Below are 25,885 nucleotides of genomic sequence, written 5' to 3'. Positions count from 1 at the left end.
CATCGTGGATTCCATTTTGTTTTGCATTTCGTTTAAAGCGTTTTTCAACTCCTCGTGACTGTTCCTTAGTCCCTCGATCTTTGTGGCAAGAGATTCTCTGCTGTCCTGTATACTGTTTTCAAGCCCAGCGATTAATTTTATGACTATTATTCTAAATTCACTTTCTGTTATATTATTTAAATCCTTTTTGATCAGTTCATTAGCTGTTGTTATTTCCTGGAGATTCTTCTGAGGGGAATTCTTCCGTTTGGTCATTTTGGAGAGTCCCTTGCGTGGTGAGGACCTGCAGGGCACTTCCCCTGTGCTGTGGTGTATAACTGGAGTTAGTGGGCGGGGCCGCAGTCCGACCCGCTGTCTGCCCCCAGCCCACTGCTGGGGCCACAGTCAGACTGGTGTGTGCCTTCTCTTCCCCTCTCCTAGGGGCGGGATTCACTGTGGGGTGGCGTGTCCCGTCTGGGCTACTTGCACACTGCCAGGCTTGTGTTGCTGGGGATCTGGCGTATTAGCTGGGGTGGGTAGGCAAGGTGCACGGGGGGTGGAGGGGCAGGCTTAGCTCGCTTCTCCTTAGGTGATCCACTCCAGGAGGAGCCCTGTGGCAGCGGGAGGGAGTCAGATCCGCTGCCGGAGGTTTGGCTCCGCAGAAGCACAGAGTTGGGTGTTTGCGCGGAGCGAGCAAGTTCCCTGGCAGGAACTGGTTCCCTTTGGGATTTTGGCTGGGGGATGGGCGGGGGAGATGGCGCTGGCGCCTTTGTTCCCCGCCAAGCTGAGCTCTGCCGTCCGGGGGCTCAGCAGCTCTCCCTCCCTTTGTCCTGCAGCCTTCCCGCTTTCTGAGCAGAGCTGTTAACTTATGACCTCCCAGACGCTAAGTTGCGCTTGCTGTCGGAACACAGTCCGTCCGGCCCCTCCGCTTTTGCCAACCAGACTCGGGGGCTCTGCTTGGCCGGCGAGCCGCCCCTCCGCCCCGGCTCCCTCCCGCCAGTCCGTGGAGCGCGCACCGCCTCGCCGCCCTTCCTACCCTCTTCCGTGGGCCTCTCGTCTGCGCTTGACTCCGGAGACTCCCTTCTGCTAATCCTCTGGCGGTTTTCTGGGTTCTTTAGGCAGGTGTAGGTGGAATCTAAGTGATCGGCAGGACGCGTTGTGAGCCCCGCGTCCTCCTACGCCGCCATCTTCCGGAACCTCTCTTCTCTGCAGTTTTGAATCTCCTAATGATTTGCAACTGCTTAATATATTTAGTTGACTCTTTTATTATTGCATTTCTTATACAAAATATGAAGAAAACAACTAAAATTTGAAGAAAAACAACACACAAAGATATTAAAACATGATGAAAAGGATTGACTATACTCTCTAAGATTACAAGTAACACATAGAAGGGATACAAATTTTCATATACCTAAATGTTTCCAGCTATGGAAAAGCAATTAACCAGATTAATTCATCTATAGTGAGTTACCATGGGTCTTATATGTGTACTCCTATTTAAAATAGGCAAAGGAGAATTACTGGGGGAAGAACAGTTTTACTGGCTCACAATTTATAGAATGGCCTGTATAGATGAAATGCATCCAGTACTCCAGCCGCCTGAAAATGAGATGGGCCTCTAGATCATCAGAAACCACAGATACAATTTTCCACCTAAAAAGGGGTTGGAGCCTGATCCAGGAGACTGGATTAGATATGTCTGTCACCTATTTTGTGGCTGTGGATCTTAAAAGAATAAATCAACCTTCCTTCTCCAATCCAAATAAATGGATTTATTTCTCCATTTTTGAGGTAAGCCAAGCAGAAACAAGTTTTTGAAAAGGAACATAGCAACATAGCCTTATAATGCTTTCCTATTGTCTATTCCTCAACTTCCCCACCATCCAATAAATTAAGATAAAATAAATGTGCAATTACTCTAGGGGCATTATTTTAAGAGATATGGATAGGCCTTTCTCTTCGTCCAATTTCTCCTAGACTGCTCTGCTTGGTTATTTTACTACTTATTTGACAAAGACAATGTATGAAGTCAATTGTCTGCTGACGGTCTTAGCTTCCTGGACAATTCAGGAAAAAAACAAACAAACAAACAAAAAAACCCAGGATCCTAGGGAGATATTATTCATGGCTTTATTTCTTATGGACTATGGATAACTTGTGATCTATAATTATAAATACTTAATGAAATTAATTTGCTTGATTACAGAAAAAAAAGATCCTCAAACTCTAAAATGCACTTAGTAAACACTTTATATGGAAGCATAGAATTTAGATCTAGTGGAGACCTTATTTGGTTCTGCACATACTGTTATGGACTGAATGTTTGTCTCCTCCAAAAGTCATAAATTGAAATTCTAACCTCCAATGTTATGGTATTAGGAAGTGGGACCTTTGAGAAGTTATTAGGTTATAAAAGTGGAGCTCTCATTAATGGGACAAGTACCTTTAATAAGAAACATCAGAGAGATGATTTCTCTCTCAGCTATGTGAGGATACAAGAAAAAGATGGCCCTTTGCTGACTAGGAAGAGTGCCCTCGCCAGACACCCAGTCTGCTAGCTTCTTGATCTTGGACTTAGCATCCCAAACTGTAAGAAAGAATACCTGTTGTTTAAGCCACTCAGTGTAATGGTATTCTGTTATAGCAGCCCAAAATGATAAAACACCCATCTTTTACAAGTGAGAAAAATGAGACCAGAAGTGAAAGACAACTCCATGAGTAAGTGTTGGTGCACTACAGTATTTGTGATCTATTTATTCAGGAAAAATTACAGGGCCTTGTATATTAAGAAGGCACTGCTTTAGATATTGAAGTGAGAAGGGGGAGAAGATATATAATGAGTAGGGAATTCCCTGTCCTGGAGGGCTCACAGTTTACTATACAACATAATGTAGACTCTCCAGTCATTGTATGGCCTATTAGAATGTACAAAGTGCTTAAGAAAGGTGGCCTGGATGTAGAAGTTCAGAGAAGGAAGAAGACCAAAAGATCACAAGGAAGGCCAAGGGAAGGATAATTTTAAGCTGAAGAGTGGATGAGAATTCCATGGGTAATATCAAAGGGAAGACATTCTTATTCATGCAGTTTCTTCAATTGCAAACAACAAAGGGGAAACTAACAAAGGTGGCTAGGAAAATGCAGAATAAGGACAGTTCTATGTGTCCAGAAAGCAAAAATGATGGCTGCCACTTTCAGGGTGAATGCATTTTGCATTCACGTTCTTGGGTCACTCCACTTATAAGGTCCACTCCTGGAAGAGAAACTTTTATTGGCTAAGCAAGACACAAAGGCAGATTGACTAAAAGTCTAACCCCATTTAAACAGGATGAGATCGATTTGGCTACTGGGAAAAAGAAATAAAGGTGCCGCTACCAAAGGAAGGTAGTGCAACATAAAGCACAAAGATGAGTACAAAATATAAAGCACAAACACAAAAATCAAATACCCACTTCAACATCTTGTAGAGAATTAATGGAGAAAACAAAAAACAAAACAAACAAACAAACAAACAACAACAACAAAACCTGAGGTAAAGAGAAGGAAGTACAGGATGAATAGATGACATCAGAATGAGCCAGACTTTGGCTTTCTGGTCATCTTCACCTTCTTCTTTCTATGCACCCTCTACCATCCCAATCAGTAAATTACTCTTCTCAATGCACATTTAGTTTAGAAAGTGCAAGCTGATTTCAAGAAGCATTTGACTGAAGGGAAGAGAAAGTTTGAGCTAATAGCCATGCCCACTAATGAGGGATGGGACTACACCTGTCACGAACTAGCAATCAGACCCTTGGCACAAATATTACAGAGCCTGGTGTGTTTTTCCCTCAACCTTAGATAAGTGACCAACGTTAGCTACAAGACTACAACTAACAATTTGTCTTAAGGAAAATGCCAAGGAGTTTCTGTCCACCTGAGCTAAGCGGCATCTTCTTTCATAGCTTCCTCAACCTAGGCATTCAAGTAGTAAAGGGGGCAAAGCAGTTCTACTGGGCAAATTTCTGAAAACTTGGAAACCATAGAGATGCACACTACTTTCAAATGGTAACATTTACAGTTTTCATTCTCAAACTCCATGGGAATTTCTTCCTGATGCTTTCCCCAGTCCCCATTTCATCTTTGCTCCAAGCCCAGTGTCAGATGATTTGTGAGAGCTCCACTTTCTTCATTCGCAATACAAATGAAGAGTTTGAATCATGTTCTGTCTTAAGGGTTCTTCAAAAGTTAACCTTTGATGTCAGGCTGAAAAGCTTGTTTGAGGTCATGTTGAGAAAGGACTTGACTGCTTTGAACTAAGAATTTTGGTCTTCAGCGGTGCCTGGATCGCTCAGTCGGTTGAGCGTTTGACTTCAGCTCAGGTCATGATCTCACTGTCCATGAGTTTGAGCCCTGCATCAGGCTCTGTGCAGACAGTTCGGAATCTGGAGCCTGCTTCTGATTTTGTGTCTCCCTCTCTCTCTGCCCTTCCCCTGCTCACATTCTCTCTCTCTCTCCTTCAAAAATAAATAAATATTAAAAAAAATTAAAAAAGAAGTTTGGTTTCCAGACTATAGGTTAAGAAACTTAAGTACATGTTCTTTAGCAGAATCATCAGCTTCAAATCCTTCCCAGATCTCTTACTAACAAATATGTGATTTGAAAACGTATTATATCTTCTAACTTGTTTTATTTTGTAAAATAAATGGGAAAAATCACAGTTAAATGAAGTATTTCAAAAATTTTTAAATATAATAAAAGAGCTACTGAGCTTTTCAAAGAATATAATGGCTAAGGCATTGGCGGTGGCAGTGCTCTGCTTAACAGAATGATTGATGTAGGCATCTTCTAAGGCAGCAAGTCTAGGTATCACTAACAAATGACAGAACAGAAACTCCATGGAAAAAAATAACAATACGACCAAAAGTTATAACTATGGCAAGTAATGTAGCAGATTATTCATTTGTTTTAATAATAGGTAACATTTACTGAACACTTACCATGCATAATTTTTTAAAATGTGAACTTAGATACCTGAAATCAGGTAATCTTGAGACCCAAGAGCTATTTTTCAGCTCAGCTATTGCCCACTCCTGTTGCTTAATTCTTCTCTAATTTAACTTGCTAATTAAGGGAACATGTGCCCTTAAGAGTGTGTGTGTGTGTGTGTGTGTGTGTGTGTGCGCTCTCTACACATATATACATATATATAAAATAGTTCTATACCTACACATGTATCAGTTGGGATCATGTAAACTTGCAAATAACATAAAACCATAATAGCTTTAGAAATATATGCTATGTAGTTGCCTATATTATTTTAGCTGCTCATTGAAGCCATCAGGGGTCTAGGTTGTTTCTAACTTCTATTCTACTCCAGTATCCTTAGCATGTTGGATTTTTCCCTTATGCATGTCATATCCCTTTATGGCTGCTTCATCTCAGAGAGCTGGTCTAGTTCAGTTAATAAAGAAATACTCTCCTTCTATGTTAGGTCTCAATGGCCAGAACACAGCTTCTGGAAGTTGAAAGGGCAGCCAGGAAAGTGAGGAACTAGGTCGTATGACTATTTCAGACCACTGTGATCCACGTCCTAAAGTTGAGCATATTTGGGCCTGAAACTAAGTCAGTATTCTTAATTAAAAAGAAGAAAAAAGAAAAGAAAAAGAACAAAGGAAAGAATACTGGGTAGGCAAGTAGCAGAAGTTCCCATAATAAGGATAAATAAAATTTTTTTACTTGAAAGATGTGGTGAAAAATTATGAAAAACAATAAAGTATTTGTGAAATATGAGGCAAGAGAAGTCCTTCCAAAATAATTGTCATCATTTATGTCTTTCATTTTAATTAATGGAAGAAATTTTATATTAATTCTCAGAAGCTTCATCAGATCCTTCCATGGGGGGAAAAGTCACTGAATGAATAGACAGCTTTTTGTTGTTGTTTTCTTACAGAAGTTAATTTTTGAGAGGGTGAATGTAGCATATTTGTAGTAGAAAAATGGTTTAAACTGATAATTTGTTTCAGTGAAAAGAATCATCTTGGACCACAAAATGTGAGCTTATCCATGTAACATTAGGTGAGTGATTCTAGCTCACTTTAGTGGACAGACTGCATCTGTTGTTCTATAGTTAGCATTTTCTCCGGCTGCTAGAAAACATCTCATCACTTGGAATGTCCCACATATTCGACAGAAAGAAAAAGAGAAGAAAGCCGGAGTGCAGTTGTTGAAGGACCTGTGTACTTCGAACTCTGTGGAAATGACAGCTGAAAACAGGCAGGCATGATGCTGGCTCTGTGGCTGTAATGAATTAGCGGCAAGGGTAGGCATGATCTGTTGACCAGAAAAGACTGAGGGAGAAAAACAGCGTTTCAGGCTCTCTAATAATTAACTACTTCAGAGGGATGTCAGGAAGTCCAAGACCCATGGAAATGCAGGACGTTTGGAGGTATACATAATAGGCAATCGTAGATAAGTGTTAGTTTTAAGTGACTCTCATATTTGACTGCTTTGCTTCTTTGACCAAAGAAATTGTTTTGAATTTGGAAAATTAGATGTACAAGCATTCTGGATGTAGTGTTTATGTGCACTCAATAAGCAATATGTTTGCCTTGGATATCATTTGTTTTCTGATATCATATTATATTGGGTGGAAAAAACTAGATTGCAATTATTTGCTCAAATATATGAGAAACAGTGTTTGGAGAGGAAAAAATTTGATAGTCAATTCGGTTAAAATATTATTTCTTATGGCGTCTTACTGAGGCTGTGCCAATAGGATAGGCAGCAACTGAAACAATGGATTCAGAAACTTCAGAAATGTTGTGATATGTAGTTTGCAAATACATTAACTACTGTTTGCATAAAAGGTGTTTGTGTTGCATATATGCACACCTGCATAATGCTATTTTACATGGTCATGGTGGTACAAATAGATTGATGAATTGTAATTTGGGGATTCAAAAAGACGAAGAGAATATGATTTATGTGACTCTTACAGATTTCCTATTCTATCTTTAATTTTTTGTCCTGGTTCAATTATCTAATATGCTTGAAAAGATAACCATTTCAGGAAGGATTATTTATATTTTTATAGGTATCTTGATTTATAATTTATTCTTTTAAATAGAATAAGAAGGGCCTTGGGTAAATCTTCATAATTTTGCATAATTATCTTTAAATATGGAATTAGTCTTTGGTAGATCCACAGAGTACCTTTCTTGCCTAGGGCTCAGTTTATTTCTCATTACATTATAATGGCAAATAGGCTTAAAATTATTTCTGGAATAATAATAATAATAATAATAATAATAAAACAATTATAATAATAAAAGAAAAATTACCTAAAATTTTTCAAACCTTGTCCCAGGTTAAAAAGAGCTGCACATAGAAAATTACTTGAAGGGGCACCTGGGTAGCTCAGTCAGTTATGTGTCCGGCTCTTGGTTTTGGCTCAGGTCATGATCTCACAGTTCATGAGATCAAGTCCCATACCAGGCTCAGCACTGCTGGTGAGGAGCCTGCTTGGGATCCTCTCTCTCTCTGCCCCTCCTGTACATGCTGTCTCTTTCTCTCTCTCTTTCTCTATCTCTCAAATTAAATAAATAAACTTAAAAAATAATTAAAATAAAATTAACTCATACAGACACACTTTAAAAAATTATTTTGATTTATTATATAAATGGAATGAAACATTAATATTTGTGTAGGTTTTATTCTTTTAACTTTTCAAATCACTGTATCTAAATCCATAGTAACTTTGAATAACTTAAAAATCTTCTCAAACCTTGAAGACATACTAAGTGAAATAAGACAGTCACTAAAGGGAAAATATTATATGGCTCCACTTATATCATATACCTAGAGCAGTCACATTCATGGAGATGGAAAGTAGAATGGTGCCTGTCAGAGCCTAGGAGGAAAGGGACAATGGTGGTAGTGGGTGGGTGTCTTTTTTGTCAGCAGTGCTATGAGATATACTGTGACATTAGTTCAGGAGTAACACATAACTTTTGACATAATACAGACTTCATTCTAAATGAAAAATAATTTAAAGAATGCCTTGTAAAATGCTGAGCACAGACCTGACAATTATCTCAGTAAATCTTATCTTTTATTATTATGCAGATAAATGTTTAAATGGGTTCATGAGTATATTTAAGACAGAATCAAATTACATACTTAAAACTTATTTTCCAGCATCCTTCATTAAGAAACTTTATCATTCTAGGAGGAATTGTTGATAAGGATCTTCGTCACTACCTCAACTTACGATTTCAGAAGGGTTCTGTGGATCACGAACTTCAGCAAATCATTCGTGACAACCTCTACCTCCGCACAGTGCCGTGTGAGTACAACAGACAACATTATTGTCTTTCTATGTTAAAAGATAAGTGTTCACCTATATGTCTATTATTTAAAAAAAAAAGTTAAATTGTACTAATTTTTTATGGTGGACTTTGGGACAAAATTGATTTGAGATACGGATTTTTTTGAGATATGGAATTTTTAAGTGAAAAAAATTTAACTGCCATTGTGTGGTTTATGATGATGTTGTAGCCAGATGAAACTTGCAGTTGTCAAGCTACAAAGCCTGTCTTACTTCTTAAATTAGTTTTGATAAATATGAACTCTAGTGCAGGATGTTGATGATTTAGAATGAATCATGATTGGGGTAGAACTCCACACTGTGAAACAAGAGAATGCAAATTAAATTTATTAGCTGAAACAGCTATTTTGTAAGTAGAATCTATCCAGTAACTCCCAACCTCATATCTGGTTTGCAGCAGGGGATCCTCACAAGTGAAAAGAAACTCATGCATTGAAAAGTAAAGCTAAATGTCTGTAACTCTTAGAAAGTGATAATGTTGAGTGTTGGGTACAAATGTCTCATATGCAACCTATAGAAATCCACAGAACAACAATCTCTGATTATGAGCAGGTGCTATTTCAAAAGAGAGGACCCAGTCAAATGGTAAAATTCACACATCAACTTTTTAGTACCTGTCAGCTTATTTAAGAATCTTGTATTAACTGTAGCACAATTCAAGGACTTTTCAAGCCAGGTCCTAGATCCTAGGTAGATATCAAAATCCATTTCCTTCAAGTCCCATGATCCTCAGAGACTTCCCAATCTCTCCAAAAACTCTGTGGTGTTGTGTGTATTTCTTTTGTTTTAGCACTGCTCTGAATTTTAATAAACTCAAAGCTATGGGCTCTGGAAAATTGACATTAAAGACAGGAAAACTTGGCTATATATATATATTATTATATATATTATATATATATAAATGTTTAAATGTTTATATATATTATATATATAAATGTTTATTTTATATATATATTATTATTTATATTATTTATATTTTATTTTTTTATTTTTTTTTTTTTTTTTATATAGGGGGTGTCTTGAACTACCAGAACTATGCAAAAGGCATAGGTCATGGATGATTATACTGAACTGTTGAAAACACACAGAGAAGCGAAATGGATAATTCAGCACCCAACCCTTTTTACCTACGCACATCTTAGGAGGGGTAGACTTTTGCCATTGTTAACACCAAATGCCATCAAAACAAAAATGCCAGGGCACTACTATCACATATTCTTAAATGAGAATGCTTACTGATTGACATCTTGTCAGTCCAAATGCTACCCCTGTCAGTTTGTGTTAGTGAAGTGAATAGACTTTTGGGCTCTTGCTTTGAAACTAGAAGTTGAGAAAAGTGCATTCTTAAACTTGTAAGTTTGACATTAGAGTGATGGCCAGAGGAAGATGGATTAAAGTAAGTGACTGAACTATTTATAAGGTAACGGGTGGACGCATTTTCAAAGCTGTGATGTTGTCAGTGCAGCCATGTGCATTTATCTTTTGTGACATGAAAGAAAGGAGATCTGAAATACTGAATAAAGAATCTGGGCACTTTATTATGTTTAAAAGCTGAGAGAAACAGATAAGAGGCTGACATTCAGGAATACTTGTAGTCCTTGCTAAGGCGATGACATAAATAAGAAGTCTTAATTAAATATGTAGATAATAGGGATAAATTTTGCATTAGTTAATTAACTTCTTAAATAAGTCATCTCTCTTTAGAGTACAAAAGAAATACTATGAAGGAAAAATAAATATAAGGGTAAAATGACTAGGCTTATATGAGTAAACATAAAGAGTTTCATGATGTGATTTCAGTACAAGGTCATAAATTCAATTAGAAGTCCTTGAATAGCTCTTATAAAGGAGATGATTAGAAATGAATCTGAATATTGTAATCAAACAATTATTCTTTGAATTTGTAGCCACTACTCCTAATAGCCAGTTGGAGTAATACCATTCATTAAGGATGCTCTTAACTTGGCATAAAAGTGAAAAAGACATCTAAGATAGTGATGAGTCTGACTTATATCATCTCTAATTACTTTTATACTGATGTACTGGACCTACACAATCTACCATCTTCACTCAGTATATCTTTTAATAAAATGTTCAGACATATTCAGAGAATATGCAGCAAAAATGTGTCAGTCATGTAAAAAGTCCTGGCTTTGTTTGGAATCTTACATGTGTGTCCAGCATATCTACTGGTCTTGACTATGGAGTGATGTTTGTTACATATTTTCTTTGGTAAAAAAATTCTCATTGGTTTTCATATACCCAGCACCATAAAAGGAATAGATGTTACTGAAGAGTACGTCACTGCTCTTACAAATGCATACATTAATACGTATGCCTCTTGTGTGGTCGATAAATGGCTCCAAGAATAGGTCCTGGATAACTCCATGAAAAAACAAATTGTAGTCCATTGTAACTATGTGAGGGTGGCTTAACTATTTGTATAAGGCAAGACCCAACTGAATAATTCTGCTTACTCCACCGCCAGTAACTATGACTAGGAGGAAAGGAACAGTCTTGGCACTGGATTTCCTTGGTGTCTAGTGAATAAGAAGATTCTGGGGTGAGAGCTCCAGAGACACCCTCCCCTCACAAACCCCCATATACCCAGCCAAATTCAGTTGTGGCCAACTTGGCTCCTGTACCCCTCTCTGGAAAGGAATCTGGGCCCATCTTCTGGTTGATTTCCAAGCTAAGTGAGGGAGGGAGGTGGTTAGTCTAGCCCTTTATGGACCTTAACTGTAAATAATATAAAATCTCATCAGTCTGTTCCCTGCCCCATAAACAAAGTTGACTGCATTTAGGCTTTTCATTTGTCCAGAACCGTATCTCAGGGCCTGATTTTTCAAAAATATATTTTTTGAAGCTGTGTCTCTAGTCTTGAAAGGCAGAGCTTGGTCACAGAGACAGGATTGTTGGGCATATAATGAACATGAGCATACACACTTCTGTGAATGCACACAGAAGCTCCCATGAGATCAGTTCATCCTTCTTTGAAATTAAATCGGGGAGAAAAGATCCTTAGGAACTAACTCTTGATATTTTCTCTAAAACATAAGCCGTCACATGATTTGCATATTAAAGACCTCAATTTGTACCTAAATATGTGTCTTTTCATCGCTAGTTGTATGATTTATGGGGGGTAAAAGTCTTAAGAGGATCCTGGTGTCCTAAAATGAAAGTTGATTTTTAAAAACTAAATACTGTAGATGAATCTTTCTACCATTAGATTTCAGGCTAGATAGGATTTTTATGTAAGGGAACTTCAGGAGACATTAGTAAATAATCATGAGACAAAACTGTTGTAATTTGGAATGTGATAAAGACTAACCAGGAAAAATGTATACACATAAAGGACTTGGAAAAGTTCAGAACATACATCAAATGGGATTTCAGTTACTTTAATAGTATACAAAGGACAATTTCAGAAGCACTAAGTTAGTAGCATCTATTTAGAGATTAGCAAGATTATTTAATTGTATCATGGTAAATGTGCAAAGTTAAGGCAGCATGGCTTGTTCTTTGGATAATATAGGTTCAAACATATATGAGGGAGTTAAATGGAATTAATACAGAAAAACATTGGATTAATTTTCAAGTGTTTAAACACTTAAAAATGGAGTTTATTTTTGTTTTAGTATTCTACTGTGCATAAAGATTGCATATAGTTAACTCTTCAGTCTAATCAACCATGGTTAAATTGACTATGCTTCCTAACCATGAGGAAAAAAGATATAACCATTTTCATTTATTGATGAAACGCTGGTCTTCTCTATCCAGTATTTATTAGAGACACAAATTAATTTTCAAGGCATTTATGAGCACAGATATAAATTCCAGATACTTTTTTCCCCATTATACCAGTTGCCATGAAGGAGAACTTCAATGACCAATTTTTAAAGTTTCAAAATGAAATGGAAGGTAGTTAAAATTAAACTTCTCTCTCAAGTTCATACTTTGTCATTTGGTGAGATGGTCTTATTAGGAAATGTTTTAAATGTATTTGAAGCCAAAAGAAATACCAGCGTATACCAAGTAAAAGACAAAAATCAATAAAACCAAATGTCTAAAACTATTCCATAAAAAGTGAATAAAATGAAAAACATAGTTTTAAGATATGAAAAAAATTACTTTTATGGAAGAGCTGATTGGGGTGTAACTCACGATGATGTTTCTACATATTTAAGCACCAAGTTAGTACAAACTAAGTCATGTTAAAAAGAAGCAATATCAAGAATAAAATTGTAAGATTACTAATATATATTTTAAAAATTTTTCTGTTATGTTAAATTATATTTCATGGAGAAGCAAATAGAAATGGGCTCTTTAAAAGTTATGGAATTGTTTTCCCTTTAAGAAAAGCAGTTACCAACACACCAAAAGGTGTAGCTATGCAAAGGGATCAATATCCCTTTCCCCTGGGGCGCCTGGGTGGCGCAGTCGGTTGGGCGTCCGACTTCAGCCAGGTCACGATCTCGCGGTCTGTGAGTTCGAGCCCCGCGTCAGGCTGTGGGCTGACGGCTCAGAGCCTGGAGCCTGTTTCCGATTCTGTGTCTCCCTCTCTCTCTGCCCCTCCCCCGTTCATGCTCTGTCTCTCTCTGTCCCAAAAATAAATAAATTTAAAAAAAAATATCCCTTTCCCCTAATTATATTAGACTATAGTCAGAGAGAACTATAGAAGAGAAGCTGGTGATTACATATGTATTAAAAAGTCTGAAATTAAAAAAAAGTCTGAAATTAGGGCAGAACTTTCTAGTATACTGCATGGGGGAATATGATTTTAATTCTTAAGCACACATCAGTACTTTTAAAGTTTATATGATATTTTTTTTAATATTCAACAAGGCAGTATGTTTTTGTGGGCATGTATTAATCTTTCTAGTTATTTGTAATTTTCATCATGAAGGTGTAGTTCTAAGCATGTGCTAATAAGGGATGATGACATCAACCTGTGTCACTGTTATATTACTAAAAAAAGAAAACAAAAATTCCAATGACTTGAAATTCTGTGAGTTGAAGTGATCAAGAACATAATTAAGGACTCCAAATATCTTTAAGCAGTGTAGACTCATGGACTACAATAGTAGGTTGAATTACAGGTATTATGCAGGCATAGAACTAGAGATATCAGATCCAACTAAATTTTAAGCCAACATATTGCAACCAATGTAGATTATATATCTGTTTCAACCTTAGCCTTATTACTTCAAATTAAGAATCACCAATTTAGAAGCTCCTTTTAATGTTGCTTTTAGTGTATGAATCATGTTCTTTTGCAATTATTTCAGAATCAAGTTGCCGGATTTTTGTTCTTTGAAAATGAATTTTATTTTTTTAAACAGCCTAATTATATTTGGTGCTAAGTATCAAGAATAGGGTTATTAGAGAATAACTATGGTTATCAGCATGGTGGACCAAAGAAGAAGGAAATCTATAAACAAATGAAACTAAGTATCTTGAGAGATTTATAAACTGCCCTGGAAAGCTAGCTCAAAAGAAAAAATTTCAAAAGCTTCTGAGCAGTACAAATACTTGAAAGGATTCTACTCATTTACTCATTCAGATGTATGCCTGAGTGGTACGTTTGTTAAAAATGTGTTATTACTTTACAGAAAGCTTTATTAGGTTAACTCTCTGCTCCTTATCACTGAGAATAGTAAGATCTAGTTTCATGTCATATACATGAAAGTACAATACATTTTTCTTTTTCTTTTTCACATTGAACAAAATGAATGTATCTTTCCCAGTCAGATAGTAACATTCATTGCGTTGGTTGACAGAGTACTCTCCAGGAGAGAAATGGCTTCAAAATTTTACTTAAAAGGAAAGTCAAGGAACATTAGAAGTGATTGTATTGATTTACCCATTTGACACCACAGGACACTAGTTTTTGAATAAAGGAACACATCTGGTACAAAAAAGCAACAAATACCAACAGTGAACAGCCTTACTGATCTTCCAAACCATATAAAATCCTCTTTGCCCTGACTTGATCAACTTTTTTGTGTGTGGCTGTGAGCCAATCTTTCCTCTTGGTTTTTCTCTTTTTGGTTTGTATTTCTTTCTTTCCTTTTTATAAGAGGGTGACTCTTCACAGGAAACCTGGGTTTGTAGACCACGGATGGAGTAGGCAGATGGTATGCACGCTCTTGGGTTTCAGTGGCTCCAGCAGCTGGCCCGGGGAAGAATTGGATATGAGTGCTTGAAGCCTTTTTTCCACCTCCAGAAAAGCCAGTAATCACAGTCAGTGGAAAACAGCTCATCTTCCAGAACCTGCTCCCTGCAGACTTCAAAATTGTAACCCAGTTGGATATAAAGAGGTCAACATATCTCATCGCATGCCACTGCACTTTTTGAATAGAAAGAATTAAGACTCTGTCAGGTTCAGACCTACTCAAGTTTCCAAAGTCTGCTGACTAGTACATAGGCTGAAGGAAAAGCTGTGGGCAGATGGCAAGGATATTTGTGGTCTTGTGGGACTTTAAGGCTGTAAATTTGTACTAGAACCCTCAATTTCTGATTCAGATACATCTGTCCAAAAGAACAAGAAAGGAATACTAATTGTGGTTACTGATATTCTAATGTCCAGTGCACTAGTCAGAGTTATTCACAGTTTTCAGCTCAGCATTGCTACAGCTTGGTGAGTAGTGATAACCCTTGGTTTTTCCTTATTTCACAACATGGTGCTATGGAAAGAGCACTCATCTAAGAATTAAGAGCAATTGGTTCTAGTCTAGGCTCTGCCGCTAACTAACTATAGGACCTTGGCAAAAGCCTTACCTTTTGGGTGGGTAGGGAATGAAAGAAATAACTCTAATGTGACTCTTTCTACTCTAAAATGCTGTGGTTTTCTGATTCTGCTGGCTTACTTTTTTTTATATTGTTGTTATTCAAATCAGTTCATCAAATTGGCTTAAATTATTCTGAGTATGGAATGCCCTTGATATTGAGCAGGTGTAAACAGCTTATGGAAACTGAAGATATATCAAATACAGCAGACACTTCAGGGAAAAATAAAAAGCTGGGTTTAAATTAAGTGCAGTTCTGGATAAAACCAGCCATGCGTGTACTTTCAGATTTTTCTATGAATGTCAAGTTAAGGATGCCATCATAAGTCTGATGTTCCTTGAAATCTGCCTTCACTATTCATGAAACTCTGAAATATGGTCCAGTTTTAGTAAGTGATGGGTAAATAAGCATAATGAGAAATACAAAGCTTTTAAAATTGCTCTCCTCCTTTGGAATGTGTAATGAGTTGAGATGTGACATAAAGACTTCTGAAGCATGAGGTGTATTGTTGTGAAAATGTGATTGCAATTTTTACGATAAGATATTTACACATGAAATATAGTATCTCCCAATGTTGAACTTTAATAAATGTCTTATGCAAGTGAATGGCGCTGGGTGGATGCTCAAATAGCTCTAACTAATGGGAGGTTAAAGCAGTGCTGAGTGCGGTCTTTACAGAACAGATGAGAAATTTAGGAGAGTCAGTAGGGTTTCTCACTCATGATAATTAAAAGGTAAAAGTGAGGTAGGATTGATAGTCGATTCAATTAAAAAGTACCCATAAACCCTATCTTTGGTAGGCATGTCAGATGTTTAGTATAGGGTCAGTTTTCAGTTAGTTTCCCAGTTTCTGTTGCACGCTTTCTTACTGAAATGCTAACTTTCAGGGATATTACTTTTTATGCACACAAACTCAGCAAGTATCTGCAGAAGCTCTGTCGGAATGAAGATAGACTTTTACCTACTGCTCCACACAACCCACTTGTCTGCATAAATGATAACTTCTCAACTTGTCCTTCAAAGAAAAGACTGAATTGGGGAACCCAGTGTAAAGCTATGTATATCTGTTCTCTCCCATTTTGGGTAGGAATTCTGATTTCTTGTCTCCTGTTTTTAATCGTCTGACACTGATGAACAACTCTGCAGATCAGTAAAGGGCCTAAATATTTGCAGGAAAGCTGAGATTGCATATCCTGAATGCGATTCATCTTAGCATTCCCAGTGGGGGAATGGTTGATGAGTGCCCAGGCAAGACCAGTCCTAGGTATTAGACTTCATGAATATCAACCAGAACAGTTCATTAAATTGCAGCCATCATTTGCTGAATACTTCCTATGTGCAAGAAATGTTTTTTTTACACTATCTAATTGAATCCTCACAGCATCCCTCTAATGTGTTACCCCACCTTTGCAGACATATGGGAAAAGCAAAGCTCTGACATTAAGTAACAGGCCAGACACTATGCACTAACTCAGTGGAGGAACAGAAATTCTATCCCGGGTGGATCTGACTCCCAGCCCACACCCTACATGAGAAGAACTCTCTAGTAGAAGTTCTGGGGAGTTATAAGCACCATAAAGGTGCATTCAAAGAGGTTCCGAGATGCTCCCGGGATAGAAAAAGAGGAAAAGCAAAGAACTGCAAGGTATCTACTGAGTATGAATGGAGTTCCATTGATAGAAAACACACATTTTTGCCAAGCAGATAGGGACAGAAATTCCTATGGTAAAAAAAATTATATATATATATATATATATATATATATATATATATGTAATTATCATGAAGGTTTTCAAGTTAAGGTCTGTTGATTGGTTAGCTTCAAGTCAATTCATCTTGACAGGAGGCTCTTGACTGGCCATTAATCAATTAAATATCAAACTGTCTTTTCTTTAGAATGTTATTGCCAGAAATATTGGAATATTTAGATACCTAAGGGGAGAAAAAAATCGATAAATATATTATTCCAATAACTAAAACCGTTAGCCTTATCATAGGAAGAGAGATAAAATATGCAAATAACTCTACATTATATAAAAGCTTTCTTTAATTTCTAAACTTTACTCTGAATTCTAATCTAAATCTAAAATTCTAACTACAAAAACCTCTATAAACAGGTATTTACAAAAGTTCCCAGTTCCTCACTTTGGCATTTTATAAAAGTATTTCTTTTGCAAACCAGTGTGAAGGTGGTGGTTGGAGTTAGGGTGGAGGAGGGGAATTAATTAACATTTAACAACCATCTACATGTAAGGACTATAATAATGCCCTTGTGTTTCGCAATCCTATTAGAAATGTGTTGTGGTTCCCATTTTCCAAACCAGGAAATTTAGGCTTAGAGAGGTTAAGAGTTCCTCCCCAGACCATAGCTGCTGAGTCAGTGATGAGGAATTCCAGTATCTAGATCTGTCTGATGTCAAAGCCCATTTATCAGATGTACGATGTCACATCCTTGGTCACTATAGCTCTGATTTCCCCTATAGTTTTTTTTTTTTTTTAATGTTTATTCATTTTTTGAGAGACAGAGACAGAGCGTGAGTGGGGGAGGAGCAGAGAGAGAGAGACACACACCCACACACAGAATCTGAAGCAGGCTCCAGGCTCTCAGCTGACAACACAGAGCCCAACATGGGGCTTGAACCCACAGACCATAAGATCATGACCTGAAGTCGGATGCCTAACCAACTGAGCCACCCAGGCGCCCCACCCCTATAGTTCTGAACAAATTTTGGTAGGCCGTAAAACATAGGAAACTGCTTAGATGTGTATCTGTATTTTTTACCTAATGTTTCCATAAAAGCAGAAAAAAAAAAAAACCATGAAAATAGATAATGAATTATATAAGACCTTTAAATCACACATTTATTCCCACAACTGCCATGCAGGAGCCCCATTGGTATTATTCCTACAAAGGCTCTGGAAAGACCCAGGTCAGTAGCTGATTGTTATTACTCAACAGTGGCATGCCCTCCTCTGTTCCTATGTGGAAGTAACCAAAACATAGACAACTGTGTTATTTGCTCTAGAATTCATAACATTTTAATGGGAAAAAAATGGTCCTTTTTCTACTGAAAGGAAGCACTGCTTTGCCATCTCAGTGTAACTGGTGCTCCACTGACTGAGATGTCACTTGTAACCCAGTATGGTGACAGCTTCTCAGTTCCCAAATCCTCTGACTAGCTCTCTGAGCATAGTTCCATGGTGATACAATGTGGCACAACTTTTTTGATCCCTTCACCAGGAACATACGGGATTGAGATGCGCACATATGCTCACAGATCCTCCTTGGCTTCTGGGAAAATGCCCCAATTCTGACTGAAGGGATCCAGATTCATATGCACAGTGATATCTAGTATCCATCAAGAACTTCAGTCATTAAAGAGCCAATGAGTAGGCAGGCAAGCTTAACTTCTGTCAAGATCTCATCTCTTCTTATTGCTTTCGGTGTCAAATAATTTGGTTGTTGTTGTTTTTCTATTCCATAAAACAAAACAGTACATAATGTGTCATTTGGGGTTTGGCAGGAAACAAAACCATGCAAGGAGGAAGAAATTTAGGAAATTAGCTGTTTAAAAATTTGCTGGAAAATTACAGAAGAGGGCTGTAGAATAAATCCTCAGGAATAATAAGCAATATAGAACTGCCCGCTGAGGGTAACTGCTACCTCTGAGGCCTGCAGCTATGGTTCATGAAGCCAGAATAGAGAAATTGCAACCATGGCCTCAATCACTAAGAATTACTCATAACACTTTAGAATCTAGAGAATGGACACAGAGACCCTCCTACAGAAAACACTGTATCTCCAAGACTTTGGTGTGAAAGAAAAAAGTCACCTTTAAGCATCTTTCTTTTCCATAACCCAAGAGGCATGTAGTATCCATGTCTTAAATTCATTACTTTTTAAAGATGGCTCTAAGTTTTAAATTCCTTTTTCATGAATCTATAGTCAAATACTAACAGTATAAATCATTGTTATTAGACATTAGTAAAAAGATTTACAGTACCTTTCTAAAGCAAAGATTTACTTTTCTACTTATACTCAAGCTCCTAATGATTGATTCAAAGTATTCTGATTATATAAAAACTGCCAGAGAGATGTAGTTGTTCTTTAGAAAACCAAGATACTTATGCATTACCAGTGTATTCTAGAACTGTTCTACTGTACTTATAGAATGAGACATTTTAAATGTGTGTATGAGTCTTTGTTCATTTTTTATTCACAACTTTATTATTAAAAAGTATGAATATGACACTAACAAAATTTAGTTCATAATTATATTTCTCACATGAAAAAGCAATTGACAAAAATTGCTTTCAGAACATAATTCAAACTGGGAGCAAGAAAAGGAATCTTAATTAAAAGTGAGGAGTTGAATATTTTATTTGAAGCACTACAGAAAATTAATTATGTTTTGAAAGAAGATGCTTCCTGCACTATGTGGCACAACATCTTTGATCGGAGGTCAACATTGGTAGCTTTTTGTAGGTCCCAACATCATTTCTTTACCTCAAAATTCATTAAGGAGTCTTTTGGTAGAATAAAACACATAAAAAATGTACATACAAGGAAAAAAGAAGTACATTTGGAGAACTTGTATTTAAGACAATATATTGACCTAACATCAGTTTAAAAAAAAAAAGACATCTGGTTCCCTGATACAAATATAAAAATTTAATTTCATTTATTCTGTAGGTTAAATGTTATTTTCCTTCTGAATACATATATAATCATAAAAAGTTATATTTCAAATTCATTAGTTGTAAAAAGCATGACTGTTAATTCAAAGTGTCATTAACATAGGTAATAATGTGTTAAATTTGAAGAGATTATAAGTTTATAAACTTTTATATGTTGTAACTTATTTTAATTCAGTTTAACTAACATTGAGAGCTACTATGTGCATATGACTAGTTCAGTGCTGAAAATATGGACTGATGAAAACATGAGTCCTCTTCTCTAGGGATTAATCCTTACCACAAGTTCAAATATAGGAAAACAAATATCATTTTTCTCATTTTATAGATAAGTACACATAATGTACAAAAGTAACTAAGGAAAATAATGACCTTGTGTTACAGTTAAGGCATATAGCCAGATTCGAGACTTTGGGAAATAATTAATTAGAAAACCTAAGTTAATTCATCTTTGTTTAACAATAATGACTAGATTGTTGCATTTGATGGAAAATAGACCAAGGATGGTCTCAACTGAACAATATGAATCCAGTTTTGGGAACTCTGTTCTCATCTGCCCTTATATATTCATACTCTGGATTTCTTATGAGTGGGGAGAAGAATAAGAAGAAAAGAAAGCAGGAATAAGAAGGAAAGAAAGAATACCAAATATCATGGCAATCCCTGAAAAACTAAAGTTGTTTTTTTTTTATTGCCCTGTGATGGTAAACTTAGTCATATTTACTAGTTAGAAGTGTACATTTTTTATCCTAGAATAAATCTAGATCCTTTGGAATCTCTCATCAAAGCCCTTAGACTGGGAACAATGGATCACGGCTTCCTCAGTGGAAATCTGACAGTAAATAGAGCCTGAGGTAGTTAGGAACTATTGTGATGGTCCATCCCTGCCTGTGTTACCAGGAAGCCTAGAGTTGTATCAAGCATGTAGCCTGTTAGCCTATAAGTGCTCTCTTCATTATTAAGAAGAGAAATGAGTCTCAACAAATTAAGTAAGTAGCCCAAGATCATTTGGCTTATACATAGCAGATCCAGAGTTAAAACTTGGCTTTGATCTTGATTACAATAAAGGTATAGATATAGGTAGTGTATATGTATATAAATAAATATATATACATATTTATATATATATATATATATACACACACACACCATGTATGTGTATGTATATGTGTATATATATGTAGTGTATATATACACACATGTATTTATTTATGTCTACTATATAAAACATGATGTGCATATGAGTGTACATGTTTCTATATCTTTATATAGAGATCTCATGTGCACTTTTATAAATATATATGTAACATACATATATCATATATATAACATATATTTATATATATCATATATATAACATACATATATATATATATATATATCAGATGTATACATGATATATATAAGACATAAAGGCCCTTACATCAGGAAAATAATAGGACGTACATAAGAACTGTGCAGGGGCGTATTATATACATGTTACAGATAGAAAATTGAAGTTCAGTCCAAGATCACATATAGGTGATAAAAAATAGAACATAAATTTTTAACCTAGTTTGGATTTATCCTCAAATATATTTATCTGTTTTATTCTATCTGTCTCATATTATTTTATATTTATTGTTGTCTCTTATATCTATCACAGAATAGAGGCCAAATTTTAAAGGCCTCTTTTTCTTCAAAATAGTAAGCACTGTAAAAGTCAGATTACTTTGAACTATAGCAGCCAGGCAGGCAGGCCTTCAGGAAAATGCAAGCCTTATTAACACACCTTTGGAAACCAAGTGAGATTTGAATAGGTGGCAAGAGCCAGAAGGGCATTCCAGTTGAGAAGACCTTTTGAGCAAACCCCCAGTGCTGGTAACGTGCACAAGAAAAGTAGAGGTGGTTTCTATATTTCAAGGTATTGGGAGGGAAGTCAAGAGAAGTAGAGAAGGTGAAGATTTAGAGTGCTATGAAGCTGATTAGAAGAGTTTCAGCTTTATTCTTTCCACTGTTGTAGCATATTAAAGCCCATCTAGACCAAATATGGTCCTATAACAGAGCACAGTAAGGTACTTGGATTTAAATCCCAGCTGTAGCATTTTCTAACTAAGTGACCTTAATAAACTAGGTAGTCTCTCTGTGACATACTTTCATCATTCGTAAATGGGGAGAAACTAGTAATTACCTCATAGAAATATTGAGAAAATTAAGTAAATTAAGATGTTCACAACAGTGCTTTGCAAAAGTTAATGATTGATTAATTTGACAATTATTACAACAGTCCTTACTAGGGATGGTAAGGGGACAGACTTGCTTTGATTTTTTTTTAATTTTTTAATGTTTATTTATTTTTGAGAGAGAGAGAGAGAGAGCGCACGCACGTGCGTGCGCAAGTGGGGGAAGGGCAGAGAGAGAGGGAGACACAATCTGAAGCAGGCTCCAGGCTCCAAGCTGTCAGCACAGAGACTGATGTGGGGCTTAAACCCACAAAACATGAGAGCACAACCTGAGCTGAAGTTGGATGTTTAACTGACTCAGCTCCCCAGTTTCCCCAAGGGGACAGACTTGTATTTTAGGAAGATGAATCTAGTAGCAGTTATTGTTAGTACTTATGAGTACACAGTGAGTTGTCATCAAGTACTTGAAAATGGAAAATAACATTGCCTTGTTGCTAGTTAAACTTCATATTGATACTTAGCGGGTGAAAACAGGATTGCCAGAGTCCCTTTTAGGATTCAGAATAGCTCCCAGGAAAACAAAACCATACTATAAGCAGATTGATCATAATAACATTGTGAGAGCATGGTTTCTCAACCCTGACACTATTGGTATTTTGGGTGAATAATTCTTTTGTTATGGGCACTACCCTATACATTGTAGGATATTTAGCAACATCCCTGGCTCCTGCCTTCTAGATGTCAGCTGCACTCCCTGAGTTGTCACAACCAAAAATGTCTCTAGACATTGTCAAATATCTCCTGGAAGGCAAGAATCTTCCCAGTTGAGAACCAACACTGTAAAGAAAGAATGTGACAGTGTATCTCAAAGTGACATAGAAGAAGAGTCAAGTAGTTAAGGGTTGGTAGTAACCCTGTCAAGTATCATGAAGAGAAAAATCATAACCACTGAATGTTAACCTTCTCTGGTCACAATGACGAGGATGCCTTAACAAGGAGAATGATAAGAATAGGCTAAATGACAGTCACTGGAGTCCCAGAAGCGATACCACAACCCTACTGTGAAATGTGTCTTAGGTTATGATGCCATTAAATTCAATTTATGTAGCTTCTCTAGTTCTGACTATATCTGGTCATGTATCAGTCTGTGTATGATATATTTTTTTGTGGAGTTCTGCCTACCTGATTATACAGACCTCTTATGTATTTATTAGGGAGATATGGTATTCTAGGCCATGTGAGAGTAATTTTTCATTGTAAATTAATAAATGGGCTTTCCATTTTGGTTATCAGGTGTGCTATCAGTGCTTGATCTCCTGTAGTACTGACCAAAGTGATTCTCTAGGTTTTCATAGTTAGTGACTGAATTTTATAACTTGGTGGATTAAGTGAGAAATGGCCTGCTGGAATTCAACCCAGTTTGGCCATCCTTATTTAAGCATTTGGTAAACATTTATTGGATGGATGGATGGATGGATGGATGGATGGATGGATGGAAGAATGAAAAGAAATATGCACTATGTCAACTCAACTTTGAAAGCATATAGACGCACCTGGGTGGCTCAGTCAAACATTTAAATCTTGATTTTGGCTCAGATCACGAACTCACAGTTCATGAGATTGAGCCCCATGACGTGCTCACGCTCACAGTGCAAAACTTGCTTGGGATTCTCTCTGTATCTCTCTCAGTCTCTCTGTCTCTGTCTCTCCCTCTCTCTCTCCCTCTCTCTCTCTCTCTCTCAAATAAGGAAACATTTTTAAAAAGCATATAAAAATGTATACATAATACATGACTATAGACAGATGATGGGGGAGGGGAGGGAGGGAGGGAGGAGAGAAAAGGTTGAGTGCAGAGTGGAACAAGAAAGTCAACAACAGGTGAAATATTCTGTGGTTGCAATTTAGATCAGTGCAGTCTGGAATGAGTTAGGATAGAGTATATAGGCTGGAAATAGTGGTATTTAACAAAGCCTTCATGAGGGCCTAATCCATTTACTCAAGATTATACCACCACCACCACCACCACCCGCCATTCCATGTGTATCTAAAGGCAGAAGGAAAGGATTTGGGGTACAGGCAAAAAATAAAATAAAATAAATGCCTCATTAGAGTGAGATAGGTATGGAATCTAGGATGTACGTGCAAGAGCTCCTGTTGCTGAGAGCACAGGGAAAGGTGAAAGGATGCCTTCAGAATCAATAACATTTTAAGGTTTTTGTTCTTAATCTGGTGTACCAAGATCAACCTCAAATTCATAGCCTGTAACGTCTTTAAAATGCATGCCTCTAGGATTTTCTTTTCTTTCTAGCACCATTGCATGATCATGCCTTCCATCAACCCTGCAAAATAAAATGTTTCATGAACCTCATTCAGCAGCAACCAAGTAAATCAGAGCACTTCCCTTGAGATTCTTGCACTTTTCATACTAGTGTATGAAACATCACAGATAATTACAACCCAAAATATTTCTATAATAAAAATATGACAGGTGGTTAATCCTTGACTACCATAATGAAATTCATCTAACAGTCAATTCTTTGGGGGGAAAGGTAGTTTTTATTTACAGGAAAGATTAAAGTTGCAGCACAACTGCTACTATTAAACAATGTAATTAGCACTGATGTAATTATTCTGGACATTTAGTCAATGAAATAAAATGTCCTGAGCTCTTTTTTTTCCACTAGAACAATCTCTACTCAGATGTTCATGCATACTTATACTTGACATAGTTGGAAATGAAAACACACACTCACACACACACACACACACACACACACAGCACCTATGCACATACACTACCACAGAGTTATAGAACAAATTTTTTCTGCTGTTTATTTCAAATCCTGAAAGTGTACTGCTGATTCACCTTGATCCAGGTCAATAATTCTATGTCACCATCTATCTACCTAGGCCTTTTATCTTATTTTCCCCCTAGTTCTAATCCATTCTTCTCCATATCTTGGCTTTAACTATATACCTTGAGGTTGATTCAAAATAGCCATCCTGAGAGAAAATCCTGTGACCACTCTTGAGTGGTGATAGCACAGTGGTCACTTTATTTGTAGCCGTGGAGCACTAGACATTCCATGACAAATAAAGAGTGCTTTCAGCAACTGCCACATGAAGTATCAACGATTTGTAAAACTTTGTTCAAGTCTATTGACCTTTCTCTTCCAACCTTTCTAGCCAAGCTTATTGGAGATCAATTAAGCACTGGAGAAAAGCAAAATAACACAGGGCTTTAATTAATGGGTTTAATTGCAAGATTAAGAGAGAGAGTGAGTTTGTTTCCAGGTATTTTCTACTTTTGTTCAAATTAAAATTTCTGTCTTGTAATAGTTGCTTTTTCCTAGGCTTTTGTAGATTCGGCAGATAATTATATTGCTGGTTTTGTGCTAATGGCTAAAATTGAGCTCACCTGAAATAAAAACTACCCAGATTTAATTAAGCCAACTTTTTTGCTTGGTCTGGATTTAATTTCTTGGAAATAATCACATCTCAATTGTGACAGAGTTCAAGTAGAGCTCATTAGAGATCATGAGTTTCTCTATGTTTTACTCCCTTCTTTGTCATTGGGTTAGGACCATATGACTAGTTCTGGACAATGAATGTGATTTCCTCCATCTCTCTTTTCCTGCTGCAGTGAACTTAACGGCTATATATTCTAGCTGGCTTACACACCTCAAGAATAGAGACTGTCCTGAACCACATTGGACTTAGGCCAGACTAAAACTTGTAGTATTGAGGATTACACTAAGATTTGGAAGTTAATTTGTTATATTGAAACATGGAATACTCTAAATAATACAAACCCAAATGTCCTTTATGTGAAAGTGAATCCTAGGACGAAGTGTGTTAATTCCTTGCTTAGTTCTTGGAAATAAGTAAGGTA

General features: G+C 36.7%; 1 protein-coding gene across 1 annotated transcript in view; it reads left to right on the top strand.

Annotated features, from left to right (window-relative positions):
• MAGI2 (membrane associated guanylate kinase, WW and PDZ domain containing 2) overlaps positions 1–25,885 on the top strand; it is a 1,334,434-nt gene that overhangs the window by 384,326 nt on the left and 924,223 nt on the right. Inside the window, exon 2 of the mRNA XM_049642268.1 lies at positions 8,189–8,305. Within this exon, the coding sequence (XP_049498225.1) occupies positions 8,189–8,305 (117 nt within the window). The remainder of the gene's footprint in view (positions 1–8,188; positions 8,306–25,885) is intronic.

This window comes from Panthera uncia, chromosome A2 (assembly GCF_023721935.1).
Source record: "Panthera uncia isolate 11264 chromosome A2, Puncia_PCG_1.0, whole genome shotgun sequence".
Lineage (NCBI taxonomy): Eukaryota > Metazoa > Chordata > Mammalia > Carnivora > Felidae > Panthera > Panthera uncia.
Note: the sequence above shows the minus strand (reverse complement) of the source record. Positions and strands in the feature narration are given on the sequence as shown.